The sequence below is a fragment of the Talpa occidentalis genome, unplaced genomic scaffold, assembly GCF_014898055.3.
Source record: "Talpa occidentalis isolate TD23 unplaced genomic scaffold, MPIMG_talOcc4v2.1 talOcc4.7, whole genome shotgun sequence".
In the NCBI taxonomy this organism is placed as follows: Eukaryota; Metazoa; Chordata; class Mammalia; order Eulipotyphla; family Talpidae; genus Talpa; species Talpa occidentalis.
Genome location: NW_023605083.1, coordinates 80,689,698 through 80,710,235, shown reverse-complemented (window position 1 = coordinate 80,710,235; position 20,538 = coordinate 80,689,698). Strand labels below are relative to the sequence as shown.

Here is a 20,538-nt window from a genome sequence, read left to right as displayed (position 1 = left end):
TCCAGCACCTAGAACAGTGCCTGGAGCATAGCAGACAATAAAAAAAAAATGTTGATTATTATCAACTCAGTGTTCTGTAACATTGCTGAAGCGTCTATGCTCTAAGAATTCTAAAAGCTAGAAATCAAGAGTGTATTTGTACTGCAACCATATAATTATTATTTGCCACTTAAGGAAGGTCCCAAAATATATTCTCAATTTTTTTCCTCTTTGGAATTTACAATTACCTTTTCTTTCATGATCTTGCCTTTCCCCCCCCTTTTTTAAAGATTTATTTATTTATGCGTACAAGAGCTGGGGGCACAGGCCAGAGGTGTGGGGGGTGAGAGGATTCACCAGGAACAGAGTAGGGAACAGAATAGGCAGACTGAAATACACTGCTGAGGGGAGCAGTGAGACAGGAGAGGTCTGCAGTGCCATGTGGGTAGCTCCCTGGCAGTCTGGGGATCAAACTCCTGCTGCAGGATTGCTTCATAGTGCTGTGCTTAATCCCTTGCGCCACCAGGGAGGCACCCATGATCTTGTTTTTTAAGGCTAGAAGAAAGCTCCTTGAATTCTCCTCTTCCCAGGTACATGGGAGCCCTCCATCTTCCTGCTCTGACCTTCGTGATTGCTGCTGAGGCTGCCACAGAGGCCACTCTGACCTCATGCTCCTCCTGATTTGGGTATACTCCACCCTGGCTCTTCTGTCTCTCTCTCTCTTATTTTATTACCTTAATTTGCTGAAATTTATCCTCAGAACATTTCTTAAGAAAGAATTCATGAAAGGCCTCTGCTTGTCTGACCATGCTTTTTCTTTTTGTCACTGTTTTGGCTTTTTAACTTCACACTGATGCTCTGCTGAAGCAAAGAACTCTCTGGTTGACAATACTTTTGGTATTCTAAAGACAATTTTCCATTTTTTAAAAATACCCAGTATAAATGAAGAAGATTCATATACAGACATACTTCTAGGTATGATACCAGCCCCAACCAAGGCTTTCCATAAAGATGTTCCCAGTAGACAAAGGGCACACAATTGTGTCAGTACTTGCAAAGACTGACACTCAAACTGATACACAGAAGATGGAATTTCGTAAAGTGAGCTAATTTAAATGAGCTGAGTTAGTTTATAGGATGTTGAATGAAGAAATTAAATTGTATTTCTTCCAGCTGTGGGAATGTCTCCATAAAGTCTTCTCTTGCTCAGGCTAAGTACTTTCTTGTGAGTCTTTTCCTAATAATTTTCTTAGCAAACCTCTTATTCACAAAACTCCTAGTTCACCTTCATGGTTCTCAGCACAATTGTAATTGCTTTTTTTTTTTTTTAATCTATTTGTAGATTGAGTCTGGCAAGGAATAGTGTCTTGCTTACTGCTGTTATCTCTAGCATCTAATTTATCCACAAAATGCCTGGCACTTTTGAGTTGGGGTTCATTATTGAGGATGAGGAAATGAAAACAAAGGCATACAAGGTGAGGTGTACAGTTGAAGCCCTTTGAAAGTGAGGAAGCACAGCCCTATCTAGCTTCTTATGCTCCTGGTCCTAAGATAAAGACAGTGGCTCTCAGGGGATAAAGACAGTGGCTCTCAGGGATCATGACCTTTGGAGTCAGAGAACTGTGTGAATCTGACTCTGCTCTGCCACTCATTAGCTATGTGATGTTGGGTATATCATTTACATGTTTGTAGCATTGATTCTTCAATGTAAAAAGGGGGTAAGAGTGTCTGCCTTGGGGCAAAGTGACTTTGAAGATTAAATCAGATAATTTATGTAAATGATATAACGGTAGGATCTTCAGTAGCTATTGTTATTGATACCTAGAAATCAAACTTAAAGACAGAATGATAAAAAAGTCAGAACTTATATACTACTTCACATAAATCTAAGCATTAAAAATATTCTAGAGTCAAACTGAAATAATTAACAAGAATCTGAAGCCCAGGCTCCTCTGGTCCAGGCTGAATATCCTTCACACTCCCTGCAGTTCCAACCCCCACCATCTTTGATTGACTGGGTCTGTATAGCTCCATCCATTAAAAGAAATCAATGGCAGGAGCCTCAAGCTACAGTCTTACATTTTTGTATCCTTTTACCTAGTAAGGAAAATTCTGGATAAGTACAATAGAAATTAGTAAGGTTTATTATGCTTCACATTTATAATAGCTTTCAGGGTTAAACGACATCAAATCTACATGTGGTTTGATAATACACAGCAATGAAAGGTATTTTGGGGTGACATCTGGGGATATTTAGTGCTATTAGATGCAGGGAGAGCTCTGCTCAGGGGGCTCCCTCTTTCCATCTTGTGGCAGGACCCGCACACTTCATTCCCTTTTGGGTGGGCTTCTTCTGACTCTCTTTTTCCTCCACTACCTTGTAAGGACTCCTGTTTCTTTTCTTTGGAGTTTGTTGGAATGACTGCCCTTCAGAGAAAGGACAGATAGACCAGAGTCAGGAATAAACTCACCATATAGACCCCAGAATTCCCAGGGTGAGTCTGCTCATCTACCTCCCGTGATGATCAAGCCACAGCGTCCTGCCTGCCCATCACCATGGGAAAGATAACAGGATTTTTAAAAAGCTGTATTCATATTACACTATTATCATGAAGGAAGCATCTTTTTGTTTTGGTTTGTGGTCAATCGATGCCTTCATCTGAGGGCCATGAAACCAGCAGAGGTGCAGAAACAAGGCAGATAGGAACTTCAAAACCACAAAAAGACATTTGATTCTTCTTTACCCACTAAAGGGAATCCACTAATAGAATCTGAGAACAAAATTGCAATAAATTTAGCTCATTGTTAGGTAGCTCAGGGGTGAGTCAGAGAGAAGGGAGAAAAGGGAGAGGAAGCATGTCAAATATCTTATTTCCCCAAATGTGCAAGACAAAGAGCACTGCAGAACTGGCAAGCTTGCTACTCTGCCCTATTTAGGTTCCACATACTATTCCTGATGGCAGGTTTTTCAATCATAAGGTTTTATATTTAAAGGATCTTGGGTCTCCTGAACTTCTCACTCCTCTAACCAAGATGGAAGTAACTGAGGACCGCACAGGTAGGACTTGGCATCAGAGTGGCCGGCCTAGACTTTGAGGAAAGCTGTGACTTTTTAAGTCTAATCCTTGATAAAGCAAGATGAAATTTTCTAAATAGTACAAGACTCTAATTCTTATCAACAACACTACGCATACACACACACTTCAAAATATCAAAAGTTGGCCTAAATGATAAAATGGCAGTCCATGTGCCTAACAAATGTGCTTCCCTGAGTTAATATTCATATCTTTGCAATCTGATAAATATCAGTTTTGATTTGTTACTATTTCTCTTTTAAAAAGGATAATATCAGAGATGCTGTGTACCATCTGAAAAATCAAGATTTGTCAGGGGTTCAGATGTTTATTTTACCTTTCTTTTTGCTGACAGTATCCTTGCAAGTTTGAGGTCTGCTCTTCTGAATAGATGGCTATCATTTAACCAAGAACAAGTTTATTTACCAAGGATTCCTAGTCTATTCACAAGAGTAAATATGATTGAATTTCTCCTAGAAGCTCGATAAGAATCCAGCAGATGGAATTTTTAAGATTCAGGAACAGTAATCAAAGTGACCTTACAGCTGGCTATTAGAATGCCAGGAATTATATCTAAGGAGGTAGCAGAATAGGGCTCTGAAATCTCATCTATGTAAATCAAATTTCACTTGGTAAAACCATTTCCCTTTGTTAAAGTTTCTAAGTTCTTTTTCCAATGTGTAGGAGAGGCTCAATAAGCTGCTCCCTAACAACAGCGGGTCACAGGGGAGGTGCTTCTTCAGAAGGATGGAGTGAAGGAATCCCTGTGTGCACAGGCTGGAAAACTGTAACCCGGGTCTTCTCAGTATCACCTGCTACTTCCCAGGGACCCTATCACTGCTCACACCCAGGGGCGCAACAGCGACTTCAGAACCTTGCTCCTCTGGGAACAGACATCAGAGCTGGTTGAGATTAGACACGTGGACAACTGGCTTTTCAGGTTCTCACCTACAGATACCTGGAGCTAGCTGGTTTTCTTGATTTTGTACAGCATTAAAAATATTTAAAGTTTTGAGCTTAACGTCATAGGCTTTAGAACAGAGAGAGATACACTAATATATTAAAGATCAGGTGATGCTGATTATTTTAGTGATTTGGTTCACCCCAATATTAAAGAAACTTTCAAAGGCCACCAAGTTGAATGGGCTTTTGGGGTCTTAATTTCCTCTTACACTGAAGCATTTGGCCATGTTCTGCTCTTCTTTCCAAGAAGTTTCTTTCCCCAAGTCTCCTTTGCCTCTTTGACCTTCTAGCCATTAAACACAGGGATTGTCCAGGGTTCTGATCTGGTCCCGCCTTTCATTCTACATCTTCTCCTCTGGTATAAATTCAAACTCATTACATTGCCTGCATGCTCCCTGACAATTTAGTCATCCCTACATACTTTTCTAGTATTTCTTGTCACTGCCTTCCACACAATTTCTGATGTCACCATCTGGGACAATTACTCACCACTCTTCTCAGAACAGGGCCCATGAATTTTCGAATGTTTCCTGTATGGCTTTGTTCAGACTTTTTTCTTCTCCAAACGCACTGCCCCATCTCACCGGGACATCTGCCCTAGACTCCAGAGCCAGCCCCAACCTTATGATCGGCTCTGTTAAGGCATCACCCATATACAGCAAGCCCCACATATTCAAAGTATACAGTTTAACAAGTTTTAAGGTGCACCCATTCCGGTGAAACCACCACACTCAAAATATGCCTTGGCTTCAAAGATCCCTTGGAGAAACCCCTCTTTCTGCCTCTCCCATTCCCATACATCTACTGATCTGCTTCCTGTCACTGTAGATTAAGTTGTAGAGTTTTATGTAAGTGCAGTCATACAGTATGCGTATTTCCCAGTTGGGCTTTTACCCAGCAAAATTATTTTGAAATTCATCTACATGGTAGTGTGTACCAATAGTTTGTTTAAACTGCTGAGTCAGGAGTCCACTGTATGGACATTCTAATTTGCCTATCCATTCACCTGATAATGGGCATTTGGGTTGTTCCCAAGTTCTGGCTGTTACAAACGAAGCTGCTACACATATTTGCAAATGAATCTGCTTTCATTTCCTGTAGGTAAATGCCTAGGAATAGTGTGGCTGGAATATATGGCAGGTATATGTTTACATTAAAAAATTGGGCCTCCCCGGTGGCGCAGCGGTTGAGCGCTGGGTTGCGAAGCTGCCCGCAGCCTCTGCAGCGCCGGTTCGATCCCAGGCTGCTCCCCGGCCACCAGAGGAGGGTCCCACATGGTGTGCAGACCTCTCTTGCCGCCCACTGCTCCCCTCAGCAGTGTACTTGGTCCTTCTGCCTGCTCTGCTCCCCGCTCTGGCTCTGGTGAATTCTCTCACCCTCCCGCGCTTCTGACTGTACCCAGTGCTTGTATAAATAAATAAATAAAATTAAATCTTAAAAAAAAAAATAAATTTGTTAAAAAAAAGAAAAAAAAAAAATCTACCAAACGGGGCCTCCCCTGGTGGCACAGATGTTTGAATGCCATGTTGTGAAGCTGTCCACAGCCTCTGCAGCGCAGGTTCGATCCTGGCTGGCGAGGGTCTCACATGGTGCGGCAGACCTCTCCTGTTGCACCCGCTGCTCCCTTCAGCAGTGGATTTCATCAGTCTGCCTGTTCTGTTCCCTGCTCTGTCTCTGGTGAATCCTCTCATCCTCCTGCACATCTGGCCTGTACACCAGTTCTTGTATAAATAAATAAAATAAATCTTAAAAAAAAACAATGAAACTACCAAATGGTTTCCAATGTAAAGTGACAATATGAACTATTAATTATCCAAAATGGGCAATATAAATATCCCAAAATTACCCAATAGTGTTGAATCCCTTCTTAGGGTGACAACATTGTCTCTAACCATTAAAGGTGTTTGCTTTAGATTTTTCTTAGATGCCTTTTACTAGGTTAAGGAAGTTACTTTATTGCTATTCTGTTCAGAATTTTTATCAGAAATGGATGTTGGGTTGTGTCAAATGCTTTTTTCTACATACATTATCATGTGTTTTTTCTTTTCAGTTTATTTATATGGTAAATTACATAATTAGTTTTTTTAAAAAGATTGATTTTTATTTATTTATGCATATAAGAATTGGCCAGAGGTGCGGGGGCGGGTGTGTGTGTGTGTGTGTGTGTGTGTGTGTGAGTGAGTGAGTGAGTGTGAAAGGATTCACCAGAGACAGAGTGGGGAGCAGCAGGCAAGGTCTGTAATAGCTTGATGGCACTGAGACATTTAGGTGGCTTGTCGTTCCACGGTTTACTGAAGATCTGTTCCTTTTCTCTTGTTTCATTTTAGATTTTTATTGCTGCATATTCAAGTTCACTCATCTTTACTTCTGCAATGTCTAATATACTGTTTCATGACAGAGAGGGTAGTTTTCATCTGGCCATCTTCCATGTTTTTCACTGTTATAATCAGAACTATTTTAATGTCTCTGATTATTTCTAATATCTGTAGCTTTTCTGGGTTGGGTTAGATTGATTTTTCTTCTCATAATGGATTCTATTTTCTTGCTTCTCTGCAGGCCTGCTAATAATTGATTGAATGCCAGACATTGTGAATTCCACCTACTTGAGTGCTGGGTAATTTTGCATTCCTATAAATATTTTTGAGCTCTTTCTGAGTTATGGTTAAGTTACTTAGAAATGATTTGATCCTTTTGGGTCCTGCTTTTCAGATTTGTCAGAGGAAACCAGAGCAGTGCTCAGTCTAGGGCTAATTATTCTCCAATACTGAAGCAGCCCCTCTGTGTACAATACTCAGTGCCCCATGAATTATGAGGTTTTCCAGTCTGACTGCTGGGAAAAGGCTCTACTCCTTACTCTGAGTGCCAGGGACTGCCACCTCTAATCTTTTTGAATTCTTTCATCCTTAGGCACTTTTCTCATACACAAACACTGATCAGTATTCAGGTGAATACTTGGCTGGGACCCTAGCAGATCTCCAGAGTTCTCAGTCTGTGCAGCCCTCTTCTCTCTTACTCTGCCCTGCAAACTTTAGCCTTGGTCTCCTAAGCCCCATTGTGGTTCCCCCTCCCTGTGCAATGGCCTGAACAGTCACTTAAGGCAGTAACTGGAGCAACTGCAGGGCATACTTAATTTATTTGCTGTCTCTAGTGGAACACCACCTACACTGACATTCAGTGTCTTAAATATTATTTCATATATTTTGTTTGTCTTTTGGTTATATCAGGTAGGGGGTGAATCTCATCCTTATTATTCCATTTTGGCTAAAAGTGGAAGTTTGTCACTTTTTAAAACTAGAGTTCTCCTGTAAAGCCCAGCACAAATACTACCTTTGATGAAGTTTCCCCACCTCTCACTCCTGTATGAAGAGGTACTTAGACCCCTGTGCTTTAAGCCACTTTCTTTATACTTGTATGAATTTACTATGAGTTATGCATTTATTTTCCTTGAGAGATCACCCCCTTCTTGAGGGCAGGAGGTTGGTATTTGTACCCAGTGCCTAATTGTGTCTGATACATTAGTGAGCTTCAAGAAGCAGCCCCCCTTGTTTCTATGGTGCTGGCTTACCAACACTGACCTGTTTCCACCATCTTAACCATTTGTAAGTGTACCGTTCAGAAGTATTAAGTGTATTCACACTGTTGTGAAATAGGTATCTAGAACTTTTTCATCATGCAAATGGAAATTAAACATGGACAAATGTGGTGCAGACTTTTAATCGTTTATTTATTTACTTTTTAATAGAGGCATGTTTTACTTATTTATTTGTTTGTTTTTTTGTTTATACATGCACTGGGTACAGTCAGAAGTGCGGGAGGGTGAAAGAATTCACCAGAGCCAGAGCGGGGAGCAGAGCAGGCAGAAGGACCTAAGTACACTGCTGAGGGGAGCAGCGGGTGGCAGGAGAGGTCTGCGCGCCATGTGGGACCCTCCTCTGGTGGCCGGGGAGCAACCGGGGATCAAACCGGCGCTGCAAAGGCCGCGGGCAGCTTCGCAACCCAGCGCTCAACCGCTGCGCCACCGGGAAGGCCCCAGACTTTTAATCTTTAAGGTAAACCATGGGACAAGAAAATGTAGATTTGCTCAGGGGCTTACAGCTAGTAGGTAGTAAAGTTAGGACCAGAAGCCACGGTGTCTGTTTCTTGTCAAATACGCATTTCTGCTAGGTCTGTTAATTCAGTGCATATGCTAAATAGAGAAGGCCAAGAATTGCCATGCATCAAAGCAGCCTCAGATGTGGAAGGCCAGAAGTTACTAATTCTGAATGGCATAATTTAGCTAGGCTGGGTATATTTTTTTTTTTTTTCCCTTCACTTGCCTTGGTTAGCTAGTATATCCTTTAACAAATTGTTCCCTGATTTCTTTTTTCTGACAAGGGTCTCTCTGAGTCAACTAGTACTGTAAGGCTATGTTCCTTTTATGCGTAAAATTTCTCTTCTCTGTTTATCATCAGTCAGATTCTTTTCATTGTCTATAATATCTCTAGGTCTGCTTAACCTTTTACCCTAACCAAGATACAAATCTTAGCTTTATCCATGCACCTTCCTTGGTAAGATGGAATCATTGCTAAATGAAGCAGACTTTTTTTCAACTATGAAAAATTTTTGTTAATTTATTGGTTACTAGTTACTTTGCTTCTGGAAGATATTCTAAAATAACCTCAATATCTAAGCTCTCTTTTTCAGTGGTATCTTCTGATTAAAATTAATGACATTATAGAAAATCTGGCATTCCTAATTTGAGGCAAGTTAGAAAGAAAACCCAAGTAAGAAACATAAAATGCAAAAGTCATTTTTAAAAACACCATAAATGTCAGGTCAGCTATTTTCTTTTAGTCTAAAATATGAAGAAAAAGGAGACTTAGAATGATTTTTCTGTGTGTTGAAGAGAAGCTACAGGAAGTAATTGCTGTTGCCTTTTTAAGAAAGGTCAGAAGATGGGCTTTGAATTCAAGCATGTCCCTTTACATAGAGAGAGGTCTGGAATCTACTGTGGGTCTGGCCAGAAACATTTGCAATGTGGAACAACTGAGCAAAACATAAGACTGTTTTCTGAGGCTCTTTCAATGTTCTAAGCTTTAGGAAATAGGACGCCCTCTTGCCTGCTGAAAATTCAGGGAAGAAAATGGTTCCAATTTAAAATGAAAGAATGATTTCTCATTCTCTTTTCTAGTGATAAGTTTCTTACCTGCACCCCAGTGCTGCATGTGACTGAGAGAATCACAGATCTGCATCTTGGAAACAAAAGTGCCAAGAGGCTTTCCTTTGGCACATGTATACAGATGACATCTTGGACCCAAAGGCAGAACTTTACATTTATTTCATTTTTTGGTTTCTTCTCATTATTCTAGTCTGTCAAGATAGTTTGAATCCTGATTCTGTCATCTGAACTACAAGTTACCCTTCCTGGATTTGTATCACTTGCAAATTTGGTAAGAATGTCTTTATCCAAAAGTTACCATTTAAAGGAAAATATTTAAAGGTTAGTTCTGATCAATTTCTTCACCCTGAAGCAGGTTGCTTTATTTCTCCACTAAGAACTTAAACATTACAATAATTTATTTTAGAATTTTTCTAAGTATTTGTTAGGCTCAGTAATGGATTGTTCACATTGGTAAAACTAAAAAAACCTCTACCTGTCTTATGTGTCTGACATCATTTCCAAACTCCACAGCTGCTTAAAGCAGCTGGGGTCCTATCAGTGTCTTCTTCCCTGTTGGGATTTACCTTCCCTACTTCTTTTTTTAAAATTTTATTTTATATATTTTTTACATCATTTTTCATTTTTGCACAATTTATGTATTTTCATCTTGGTTATAGTCCCCATACAATTCCCACCCCCACTTATTTTGACCCTAATCCCTCCTCCCCTCCCTTCCCCTCCCCCTGTAGTGTGTCTCTGGTTTATAGTTGCTTGTTGATTTTGATTTTTACTTTATTTATTTATTTATTTTTTTAAAATGAATACTTGTCTTTTTTTTTTTTATAGAGGCATGTTTTATTTATTTATTTATTTATTTGTTTGTTTTTGTTTATACATGCACTGGGTACAGTCAGAAGTGCGGGAGGGTGAGAGAATTCACCAGAGCCAGAGCGGGGAGCAGAGCAGGCAGAAGGACCGAAGTACACTGCTGAGGGGAGCAGCGGGCGGCAGGAGAGGTCTGCGCACCATGTGGGACCCTCCTCCGGTGGCCGGGGAGCAGCTGGGGATCGAACCGGCGCCTCCGAGGCCGCTGGCAGCTTCGCAACCCAGCGCTCAACCGCTGTGCCACCGGGGAGGCCCGATTTTTACTTTATTATAATTAGTCTTTTTCCTAGTCCCTTATTTAGGTTTTCTAAATTCCTGCTATGGGTGAGACCATATGGTATTTTTCTTTTTCTTTCTGACTAATTTCGCTAAGCATGATCCCTTCCAGCTCCATCCATGTTGCTGCAAATTGCATGAGTTTATCTTTTTTGATTGCTGAGTAATATTCCATTGTGTATCTGTACCATATCTTCTTGATCCAGCCATCTATTTTTTGGCATTTGGGTTGTTTCCACAGCTTAGCTATTGTGAATAGTGCTGCTATAAACATAGGGGTGCAGGTGCCCTTTTGAATTAATGATTCTGTGTCCTTTGGGTAAATACCTAGGAGAAGAATTGCTGGATCATATGGAAGCTCCATCTTTAGCAGGTTGAGGAATCTCCACACAGCTTTCCATAATGGTTGGACAGTTTGCACTCCCATCAGCAGTGCAGGAGAGTTCCTCTTTTCCACATCCGTGCCAACATTTGTTGTAGCTAGTTTTTTTAACATGTGCCATTCTCACCTGTGTAAGATGGTATCTCATTATAGTTTTGATTTGCATTTCCCTCATTACAAGTGATGTTGAACATTTTTTCATATGCCTGTTAGCCATTTGCATTTCCTCTTTGGAGAAGTTCCTTTTTAGCTCTTCTGCCCATTATTTATTTATTTTTTTTTAGCTTTTAAAACTAGCTTCCTATTTTTTTTATTTAAATTTTATTTTTTATATTCCCCATACAATTACAACCCCCTTATTTTGACCCCAAGCCCTCCTTTCCCCGCCCCCCACCCGCCATAGAGTGTCTCTGGTTCATAGTTGTTTGTCGATTTTGATATTTTCTTTCTTACAGTTATTCTTTTTCCTGGTCCCTTATTTAAGTTTTCTAGATTCCTGCTATTAGTGAGACCATCTGGTATTTTTCTTTTTCTTTTGGCTTATTTCGCTGAGCATGATCCCTTCCAGCTCCATCCATGTTGCTGCAAATTGCATGTGTTTATCTTTTTTGAATACCGAGTAATATTCCATGGTGTATATGTACCACATCTTCTTGATCCAGTCATCTATTTTTGGGCATTTGGGTTGTTACCAAAGCTTAGCTATTGTAAACAGTGCTGCTATAAACATAGGGGTGCAGGTGCTCTTTGGAATTGATGTTTCTGTGTCCTTTGGGTAAATACCTAGAAGTGGAATTGCTGGATCATATGGAAGCTCTATGTTTAGTAGGTCAAGAAATCTCCACACAGCTCTCCATAGTGGTTGGACCAGTTTGCACTCCCACCAACAATGCAGGAGAGTTCCTTTTTCTCCACAACCTCACCAACTTTTGTTGTTGTTAGTTTTTTTAGTATGTGCCATTCTCACTGGTGTAAGATGGTACCTCATGGTAGTTTTGATTAGCATTTCCCTGATTACAAGTGATGCTGAACATTTTTTCATATGCCTGTTGGCCATTTGAATTTCCTTTTCAGAGAAGTTTCTTTTTAGCGCTTCTGCCCATTTTTTTGACAGGATTATTTTCTTTGTTGTTGTTGAGTCTCATCAGCTCTTTGTAGATTTTTGTGATCAGTCCTTTATCATTAGTGTTGTGTGCAAAAATGTTCTTCCAGTTGGTGGGGGTTCTCTTTGTTTTGGTTACTGTCTCTTTTGTTGTACAGAAGCTCTTTAATTTGATGTAGTCCCAGCTGTTTATCTTTGCCTTTGCTATCACTGCTTTGGGTGATGAGTCTTGAAAGATGTTGCTGAGGTGTATGTCATGTAGTGTTTCACTTATATTTCATGGTTTCAGGTCTTATGTCTAGTTCTTTAATCCATTTTGAATTGGTTTTTGTGCATGGTGTGAGGTAGTAGTCAAGCCTCTTTTGCATGTAGCAACCAAGTTTTCCTAGCAACATTTTTTGAGCAAACTTTCTTTGTTCCATTGCATATTCTTGCTCCTCTGTTAAAGATTAGTTGACTGTAAATCTGTGGGTTTATTTCTGGATTTTCTACCAGTTCCATTGGTCCATGTGTCTGTTCTTGTTCCAATACCATGCAGTTTAGATTATTATGGCTTTGTAGTATAGTTTGAAATCTGGCGTGTGATGCCTCCATTCCCTTCTTTTTTTCCCCCGGGAGAGCTTTGTCAGAGCCTTGTTTCTTGATGGGTAAAGTGAAGACACCTTCTCTTGCTGACTTTCCCAAACAATGCTGAAGTTTCACTTACTTAAGCACTGTTCTGGCCTTATTTTTGTTATTTTCCCTGAGACCCAGCTCACTGATGACTTCAGTCTTCTTGACAGTATTTTCACAGGCAACTGAGTGTTTCAGATTATACCTTCCATCTTCCTGGTTTTCTTAAATCTGAGTTTAGGATGTTATAAGGTTTAGCTATTTTGATTTAAATTCTTCCCCTATTTGTTATATAAAACCATAGATATTTCATGAAAAAAGAGGGATGTTCCTTTTCTTCAGCATATTTTATTTTAGAGGGTTTAGTCACGGATTGACACTGACATTTTTGTACTTTCTTGAATATGCTTTCTAAAGTCTAGATTTTGGCTATTTTTAGGCTTGTGCCTCATTGATCATTACAAAATCCAAAAGGACGATAATTTAACAAATCTAGTAATCTGTTATGCTCATCTCAATTGTATACTAGATTTTTCATTTCACCCCTGAGAAAAAGCAAAAATGATGTTGGGAAGAATAATTTAAGAGGTAAGATTATGGAGATGAAAAAAAGGGCATTATATTTGTTTGACAAGGTAGAAAATAACATAGCAATTAAAAATCCAGAGTCTTTAATTTTGATGCCCAGAGACAAGGAAAAAAAAAATTACAATGGGCAGATTTTGATGCTTTTTAAAAGCAGTTACACAATCAGGGAAGTTAAACTGGATAAAATGCAAGCTTACAATATCAGTTTATAAAGGAACATCTTTAATAAACACAAAGAAGCTAATCCCCCAATATTTATAAAACTGAGATCCTTGAATCTGCTGAAGAGTCAAGCAAGACTTCAGAGGCAGTTGCAGTAATATAACAACTATAGATTATACCAAGATCCCAAAAATATTTGCTCTATTATTTACTAGAAGGTACTAGAGTATCAAAATGATTGAGTTTTGTAGGTTTTTCACTTGAATTTGTTTCAAAAATTATGGAATGCCAGATTTTCTACAATGTCATTACTTTTATAGTCAGAAAAAGCCACTAAAGAGATTTTAGATTATGAGATAATATTAGGACTCTGTTGGTTGCAAGGACAAGAAATCCAATTTCTATTAGCTTCAAGGGGAACTTGTTATAAACTGGGATAATTCACAGATGGAAAGTAATTTGCCAAATGGTGAATTTTACTAAAGAACCAATCTGCTGAATGACCAACTGGCCAAATTTACCAAATTTGCATACTTAACAATAATGCCTTTTTTTTTTTTAAATCCAATTTTTATTGGAAGGATTAGCAGGACCTACAAAGACTATGGAAATGTCAGGCCTTCAGATTCTCCCTTGCTCTTCAGCCTGTCCCTTCTGGTCTCCTGGTTTCCCTCTGTGTCCCTCAGCCTTTCCCCTTCTGTGGGTTGGCAACCCAGATGCACAAGCACCCGCCCCTTTCTCCTCCTCCGTGGCAGTTACTCCCAACAAGGGCAGGGGAGCTAGAAAATGACTATTCCTTAAACTTTGTGATAAGAATTGATCAATTAAGCTAGGTAGAAATCTTCAAAAGCTATTAATTGCTATATCAACTAAATGAATTGCAGACTTTATAAAGAGTCAAATAAATTTTGGGCAAATTGGCAAATCTGGTGGAAGACAGCAAATGGAAAATAACTGAAAGAGGATTTAAAAATTTAGAGTAAATTAAAATTCCAATGAGAAATGTTAAAATCTGTGGATTTTAACAATTGCTTTATATTTTAAGAACCGTTTCAGAGAGTGGGTAGTTCCAGTTTCTAGGAGGAGTTTGAGCCTGGATGCCCTGAAATGCAGGTTGCCTGTGTGTACCAGTCAAATCCTACCTAACATCTGGCACTGCTGCTCAAGTTCCTGGAACCAATGCTTATATAAAAGATGTAAGTGCTTGCTAGGTCTTTGGAAGCATCTAATAAAAAGATGTACTTCCCTGACCAATCTAAATAAAATCCTTAAAAAGGCCAAGCCAAACCCAAGTACCTTCGTTTTCTTCAATCTGAACATGTCTTAAAATGCTGCTAAGTGGAACATATTTAAGAATGCCAGTTCTTAAAACCAGTTTTTGGTGACTTAACAAATTTTTGCAAATTCAGTAAATTGGCCACTTGGCAAACTGACTTTTGGTGAATTGATTTTTGGCTCTATTTAAAAAAACTGTGGCAAAATATGTAATATAGGGCCTCCCTGGTGGCACAAGGGGGTAAGCACCACACTATGAAGCAATCCGCACCTTCTGCAGCACAAGTTTGATCCCCAGCCTGCCAGGGAGCAGCCCACATGGTGCAGCAGACCTCTCCTGACTCACCTGCTGCTCCCCTCAGCAGTGCATTTTAGTCAGTCTGCCTGTTCTGTTCCCCACTCTGTCTCTGGTAAATCCTTTCACCTTCCCCCACCCGCCCCCACACCTCTGGCCTGTACCCCAGCTCTTGTATGCATAAATAAATAAATCTTTAAAAAATATGTAATATAAAATTTATTCTCTCAATTTCCAAGTGTACAGTACAATACTGTCAGCCACATGAACACCGGTGAGCTGACTTTTGGCAGTCGGCTTGCTTCAGATCACACAAGACTTCAGTTTCAAAGGGAGTCGTTCAATCTAAAGAGCACATGGAGGCTGCTACAGACTTAAGCAGACACGGGGCCTGAGGGCACTAATTCTTTACCTGAAGCCTCTGCTCAGGTCTGTGCGTCTCCTATGCTGTTCTTTCTTCTCCACCTTTGGAGAAGTGGAGACCCACAGCTCCCGAGTGTTTAGCAGGGAATGACCTTTAAGACTTGGGTCAGAAGCTCAGCCATCTGTAGGAAGGGAAGCGTGGTGTGTTGGGGTCTGGTGTGGCTCCTGTGCCGCCCAGCCTCTCCGGGAGGTGGGCGATGGAAGGGTGTGCAGCGCTGGTGGAAACCTGGGGAGAGGTATAAGGGGACAGGGAGGTCCTGACCAAAGAACAACTCTCCCCACACCCAAGCTCTTCCTCCCTGCATTTAATATCACCACATCCATTCTACCCTTTGGAATTTTCTAACAATGACTACTGAATGGGGTGAAACATCTTTATCCTCTCACTTTTTACCATCCCTGGGCTAAAATCTAGGTCCTTCTCACTTGAGGGATTTTTAAATCTGCTGCACCCCCCCCTGCAGTGACCTTCAGGGCTAATGGCTGTTGCCATGGTCCCTGAGGTCCGGCGTGGGCAAGGAACCATGCGCGCAGGGGGAGTACAGCAAACTCCCTAAGATGCAGAGAAGCCGAATGCCTGCCAAGAAATAATGACCACCAGAAGCTGCCACAAAGATGATTAAAAGAAATGCTGACCACCTGGAATCTTATCTCGCTTTCTCAAGGCCCACAAACTTTATTCTGCTACAACTGTCTCTCTAAAATCTTTCCTTTTTCTGGTCATTGATTGCTAATTAAAAAACATATGTAATTTAATAATTAGACTAATGCAAATGAAACATTACTAAACACTGTGTTATAATAGAATTGTTGGTTTAATAATCTTTCTATTATGTGCTTAACCTTAGTACCTTTGATATTAACTGCATTATAATATAAATTTACCTATGACAATTAATTATGAGTAAACATAAGTAATAGTAGTAGTAGTTAGTACAAGAATATAGAAAGAGTTAATAACCTGTCCAATTAGGAATGAGGCTAGGTCCAGGTGTAACTTCGGACATAAATCACTGCCCTGTCAATTAAGCTAAGCCTATGAGCAAACTGATCTCTTTGATGTTCACTGTTCCTATGCCTTTAGAAAAAACATATATATACTGACCACTAACTTAATAAAAGCACACTCAGATTTTCACTCTCTTGAAGTGTGTCTGTGTGTCATTTATTCATCGAATCCCTGACCACCCTGCGCAATCTCTCAACCCTGAGACAGCCTCATCGTCCACCGCTGTGCTGGTCCGCGGCATAAATCCCTATAAATGACAGATTTTGGGTAGCCAAAACAATAAACAGAAGGGAAGTTACAAAAGCTAAGGAATTAACCTCATAGCTCTTGCCCCTTTGAGGACTTTTGATTTCTTGTTTTATTACTAAGGGTTGTACCTGTCTAACCTATACAGTTGCTAGCTCTTTCTCCATTTAATTCATCCTTTTTCGCATGTGGGAGCCACAGACATATCATCAAGGGTTCTCAAGTTGCCGTTACCTTCAGTGGACCATCATTTTCAGAGATATTCCTGATACCTGTGTCACTAGGCTTTGTCTCACTGGGCTCTTTTTGGACTTTGCAGGTAAATGGAGCCAGTTTGTCCCCTGAGCTTGCATGGTCCGGGCCCTTCACTGCCTGTGTCAGGCAGTGGCACACATATGCCATCTTCCCCATGAGACTCAGAGCTGTTTGAGGCAAAAGACCCAATGGTCCATCTTTGTGTGGTCCCAGCACTCATTGCTGGACCTGCAGGGGGAGCTCAGAGAATGCAGGCTGGGTGGTGGCATGAAAATAGAATACCATTGCAGATAAAACACTTGGTTAACTACATTGTGCTTACATACGATTCTGATTCCTATATAGCTTATACGACTTGAAATAAACACATTAAGAAAGCTTTTAAAAATCCCATTAAGTTAAAGAGTTGTATCTGACATTCAATTTAGAAAAAAACTGACCGTACAAACTGGGCTATTATTCACTAGTTATTTGGTGAATTTGAGCATACCTCACAGGAAGATCTCCATTTTAACATACATTGTAATATTAAGTGTTATGGACCATGAAAAAGTAATCTGATTAGTATGTAAAACTTAAATTTTAAAATTGAGATAACATCCATTTACATCACCATATGTTTTAGGAGGACAGGTTCACACCTCTTCAAACTACCACTAACTTCCTGCCAGAGTCCACTGGACCCCTTTGGAACTTTTGCTCCTACTCCCGCTCTGAGTTCTGCAGCTAGAAACCAAGGATTTCTTTTGGTTTTGATGGCTCTGTTCCTTTGCCTTTTTTTTTTTTTAATATTCCACATATGAGTGAAATCATTTGATATTTGAGTTTCTCCTAATTAATTTTGCTTAGCACAATCCCCTCCAGTTCTATCCCTGTTGTCACAAATGCTAAGATTTCATCTTTTTTAAAACAGCTGAGTAGTATTCCACTGTGTGTGTATATACTATATCTAATTATTCTAAATGTTAACACTATCTCCCTGCAGAGATGCCGAAGAGATGATCAGTTTTCAGGACTTTGGATTTATTCTTTCAACATGAAAGGCAATGATGGCCATGTCATAAAGCAAGTAAGTGTCTTTGATCTCCACAAAAATCCCCAGAATCTCTCTATCATGACAGCAGGGAATGCAGCGGAGGACTGTGCCCCTGCATGTCCTCTAAGGCAGCTCTGTCCTTTGGCAGGCACTTCTCAAGGCAGACACAGTATAGGGCAAGAGAAATGGCAAGTTGGTAGATGGCTTGGTTTCTAATAGCTGTTCCATGTGAGTGCTTTCTGATCTGATCTTGTCTTAGTCACCCTGAGAGGCTTTCAAGACTTCTCTCTGTGTTCTTTTGTGTACAGTAGATGGATATGAGAATGTTTGAACAGGTTATATTCATTATGTAGAAACCTGCTATTTGCAGGTGGACTTTCCTCTCTGAAATGGGCAGGCAGGTTCTAACTGCATACTTCTTAAGGTAATTAAAAGTCACTTCTTAGAATAAGTGATGTCCCTTTTTGGGACAAGTTGAGGTGGTAAACAGAATCCTGGCCCTGTGTGATTTATCTGCCAGTTCTCATCTAATTTTTAAGCTGCTTTATATCCTCTTCTCTGAACCTCAGCCCACTTCTCACCTCTACCTTCCTTCATTGGGGCAGGAGGAGATGCTTATTTTGCTCCTTAGTAAAATAAAAGGTTTGATTTTTTTTTTTTAAAGAAGCTCCTTTGATTACAACAGCTTTAGCAAAATGGTCATATGAAAACATCATGTGCTTATCCTGATCATTTTCTATGTCAGTTCATGAAATCAGCAGGGGTCACCTGGGCAGCTTAGTAAGGTGAAGACCACTGGAGATTATGCATTAGAAGGCTTGGGATGGGACCCAGGGACCTGCCTTTTGAACAAGCACCTCCAGGTGATTCCAGTACAGATACAGTCCATGCTGCAGGAACCCTGATACAGAAAGATTCATTTGTTCTTTTTTTGGCACGACCACATGCTTTTTCATTGTATGAAAAGACCATGATCTATTTACCCATACTTATTTGGATGCACTTCTATATGGCTCCTATGTCTTACAGTTAATAGCACTGCTAAGCCATTTGTCCTGCACAGCATCACTTTCTGCTTCTTTTGGGAAATGCTGGCCTCATACACTTCACTTTCAAACACTCCCACCAGCAGTGCCTTGTCCCCTTGCAAAAAAATAAAAAAATAAAAAAAAATGTTCTTCCCTTGGTCATGTTGCAGCCCTCCATGTTCTGAGAAGACCTACTTCTTTAGTCATGCAGAGACAATCCCATTATTCTGGCCACAGTTGGTGGATTAGTGGGAACAGTTTCCCAGGATTTTTGAACAGCAGCCCAGAGAACATGGCCCTTAATACCTCACTGGTGGCAAAGCTGGAAAATGAAGTATCAGGAAATTTACAGGCATTTCCAATCCAGTGGGAAAAGCCATCGTGGGAAGAGTGATGTTAAAAAGCAAAGCGAAGTAGAGATAAAAGATAGGGATATGACAGACTTGACTCCCTGAACATAGCTGTTCCTCTTCGAAGACCCCAAGGAGGTACTATTGGAGGCTGTTAAATGCAAATGGCAACCTGGTTGGGTATATAATTCTTGGGCCCTAACTTTCCCCCTCAAAAGACTAAAGATGCTGTGACATGGAATTCTTTTACTACTACAGAACAGAGACTGAAGCAATCCTAATTTTTTTTCCTTTATAAGGGAACTTCCCCCTCACCCTGCCCGTGTGAGTGTGTATAAATGTCAACCTTTTGTCATTGCTCTCAGCACGCTGACGGGCCTCCTTTCTTCCTTTCGCATCAATTCTTTCTGCCATATCAACGATTTTTTTCACATATTAATGTTGATTTAAATTAACTATATTACAAAATTTAAATCAACATGAAATGTTTTCTTACTTCAAATGACTGAATGCTTGCTTCTCTGCCGGCACCCGCTTCATCAGTTTGTATGTAGTCTTTGCTCTGTTTATCAGTATCTATGCTTTCTTGAATTTTGAGTATCAGCAGTTTCTGTAATGTTAATTTTCTGTGGTAGTCCTTTTCAAAACACACTTTTCTAAGCCTGAAAATCTGCATTTTTCTCACTATTACCAGCTTTATAGGCCTCATAACTAAAGAGACATCTACATAGTCCTGTGTACAAAAGGGGCATCTTTTGGATTCTTCTGGGCTCCTGACAGTCACCTGTTTGTAGTTAAAATTCACTTCTAGGCTTTTAAGTTGGAGCGCTGGCTTATATGACAGCCTCTAGTTGTGGTTTTGAAGTCTTTTACTTATTATGAAGCTGCTGATCTGAGCAGGAATCCCTGCATCTTGCTTCTTTGCCAGCTTACTGACAAGGAGAGTGAAATCATGTCTAATTTTTTTAGTTGTACAAATACAAAAGCGACGCAACTATGTGAGAAGCTGCAAACCCTAATGTACAATGCACCATGGCTCTTCCAGCCCATAGCCCTTTCAGTTGCCCATTTAACATCTTGAGATAACTACTGACTCTGTTCCCCAGGTATCATATGCATTGAGTTGTAATTTGGAATTAGTACAAGAAAAGTGGTGTCCGTAAATGAAAGTAAACTACAAGAGTTCTTCCTTTCTTTCATGCAGAAGGACTAAGTTACCATTTTCTGGTGGGCAAGAGCAAAAAGTATCTGGTGGCCAGAGGGACCCACCAGCCAGCCCCTGTAGGCAGCAGCTGTCTATCGGGAGCCTTCCAAGGGCCAGAAATGGCAACTGAAAAGTCCCTGCTTACAAGCTTATATTTTAGTTGTGATATATACAGCAAACAAATAAAGAAGATACCATGTCAAGTGAAGAGGAGACCATGGGAAGCAGGCTGAGGGTGTGAGGGTGCCCCTCTC

General features: G+C 40.2%; 1 protein-coding gene across 5 annotated transcripts in view; it reads right to left on the bottom strand.

Annotated features, from left to right (window-relative positions):
- Positions 1 to 20,538, bottom strand: part of MYO1D (myosin ID) — a 342,372-nt gene that overhangs the window by 70,223 nt on the left and 251,611 nt on the right. The window contains exon 22 of one of the 5 annotated variants that reach the window (XM_054689808.1): positions 2,137 to 2,406. The exons of 3 other annotated variants lie outside the window; for them this stretch is intronic. In XM_054689808.1, coding sequence (XP_054545783.1) covers positions 2,172 to 2,406 — 235 coding nt within the window. In that variant the 3' untranslated portion in view covers positions 2,137 to 2,171. Of the gene's footprint in view, positions 1 to 2,136; positions 2,407 to 14,957; positions 15,383 to 20,538 lie in introns of those variants that run through there. One more of the 5 variants, XM_037494455.2, reaches the window with a different exon arrangement.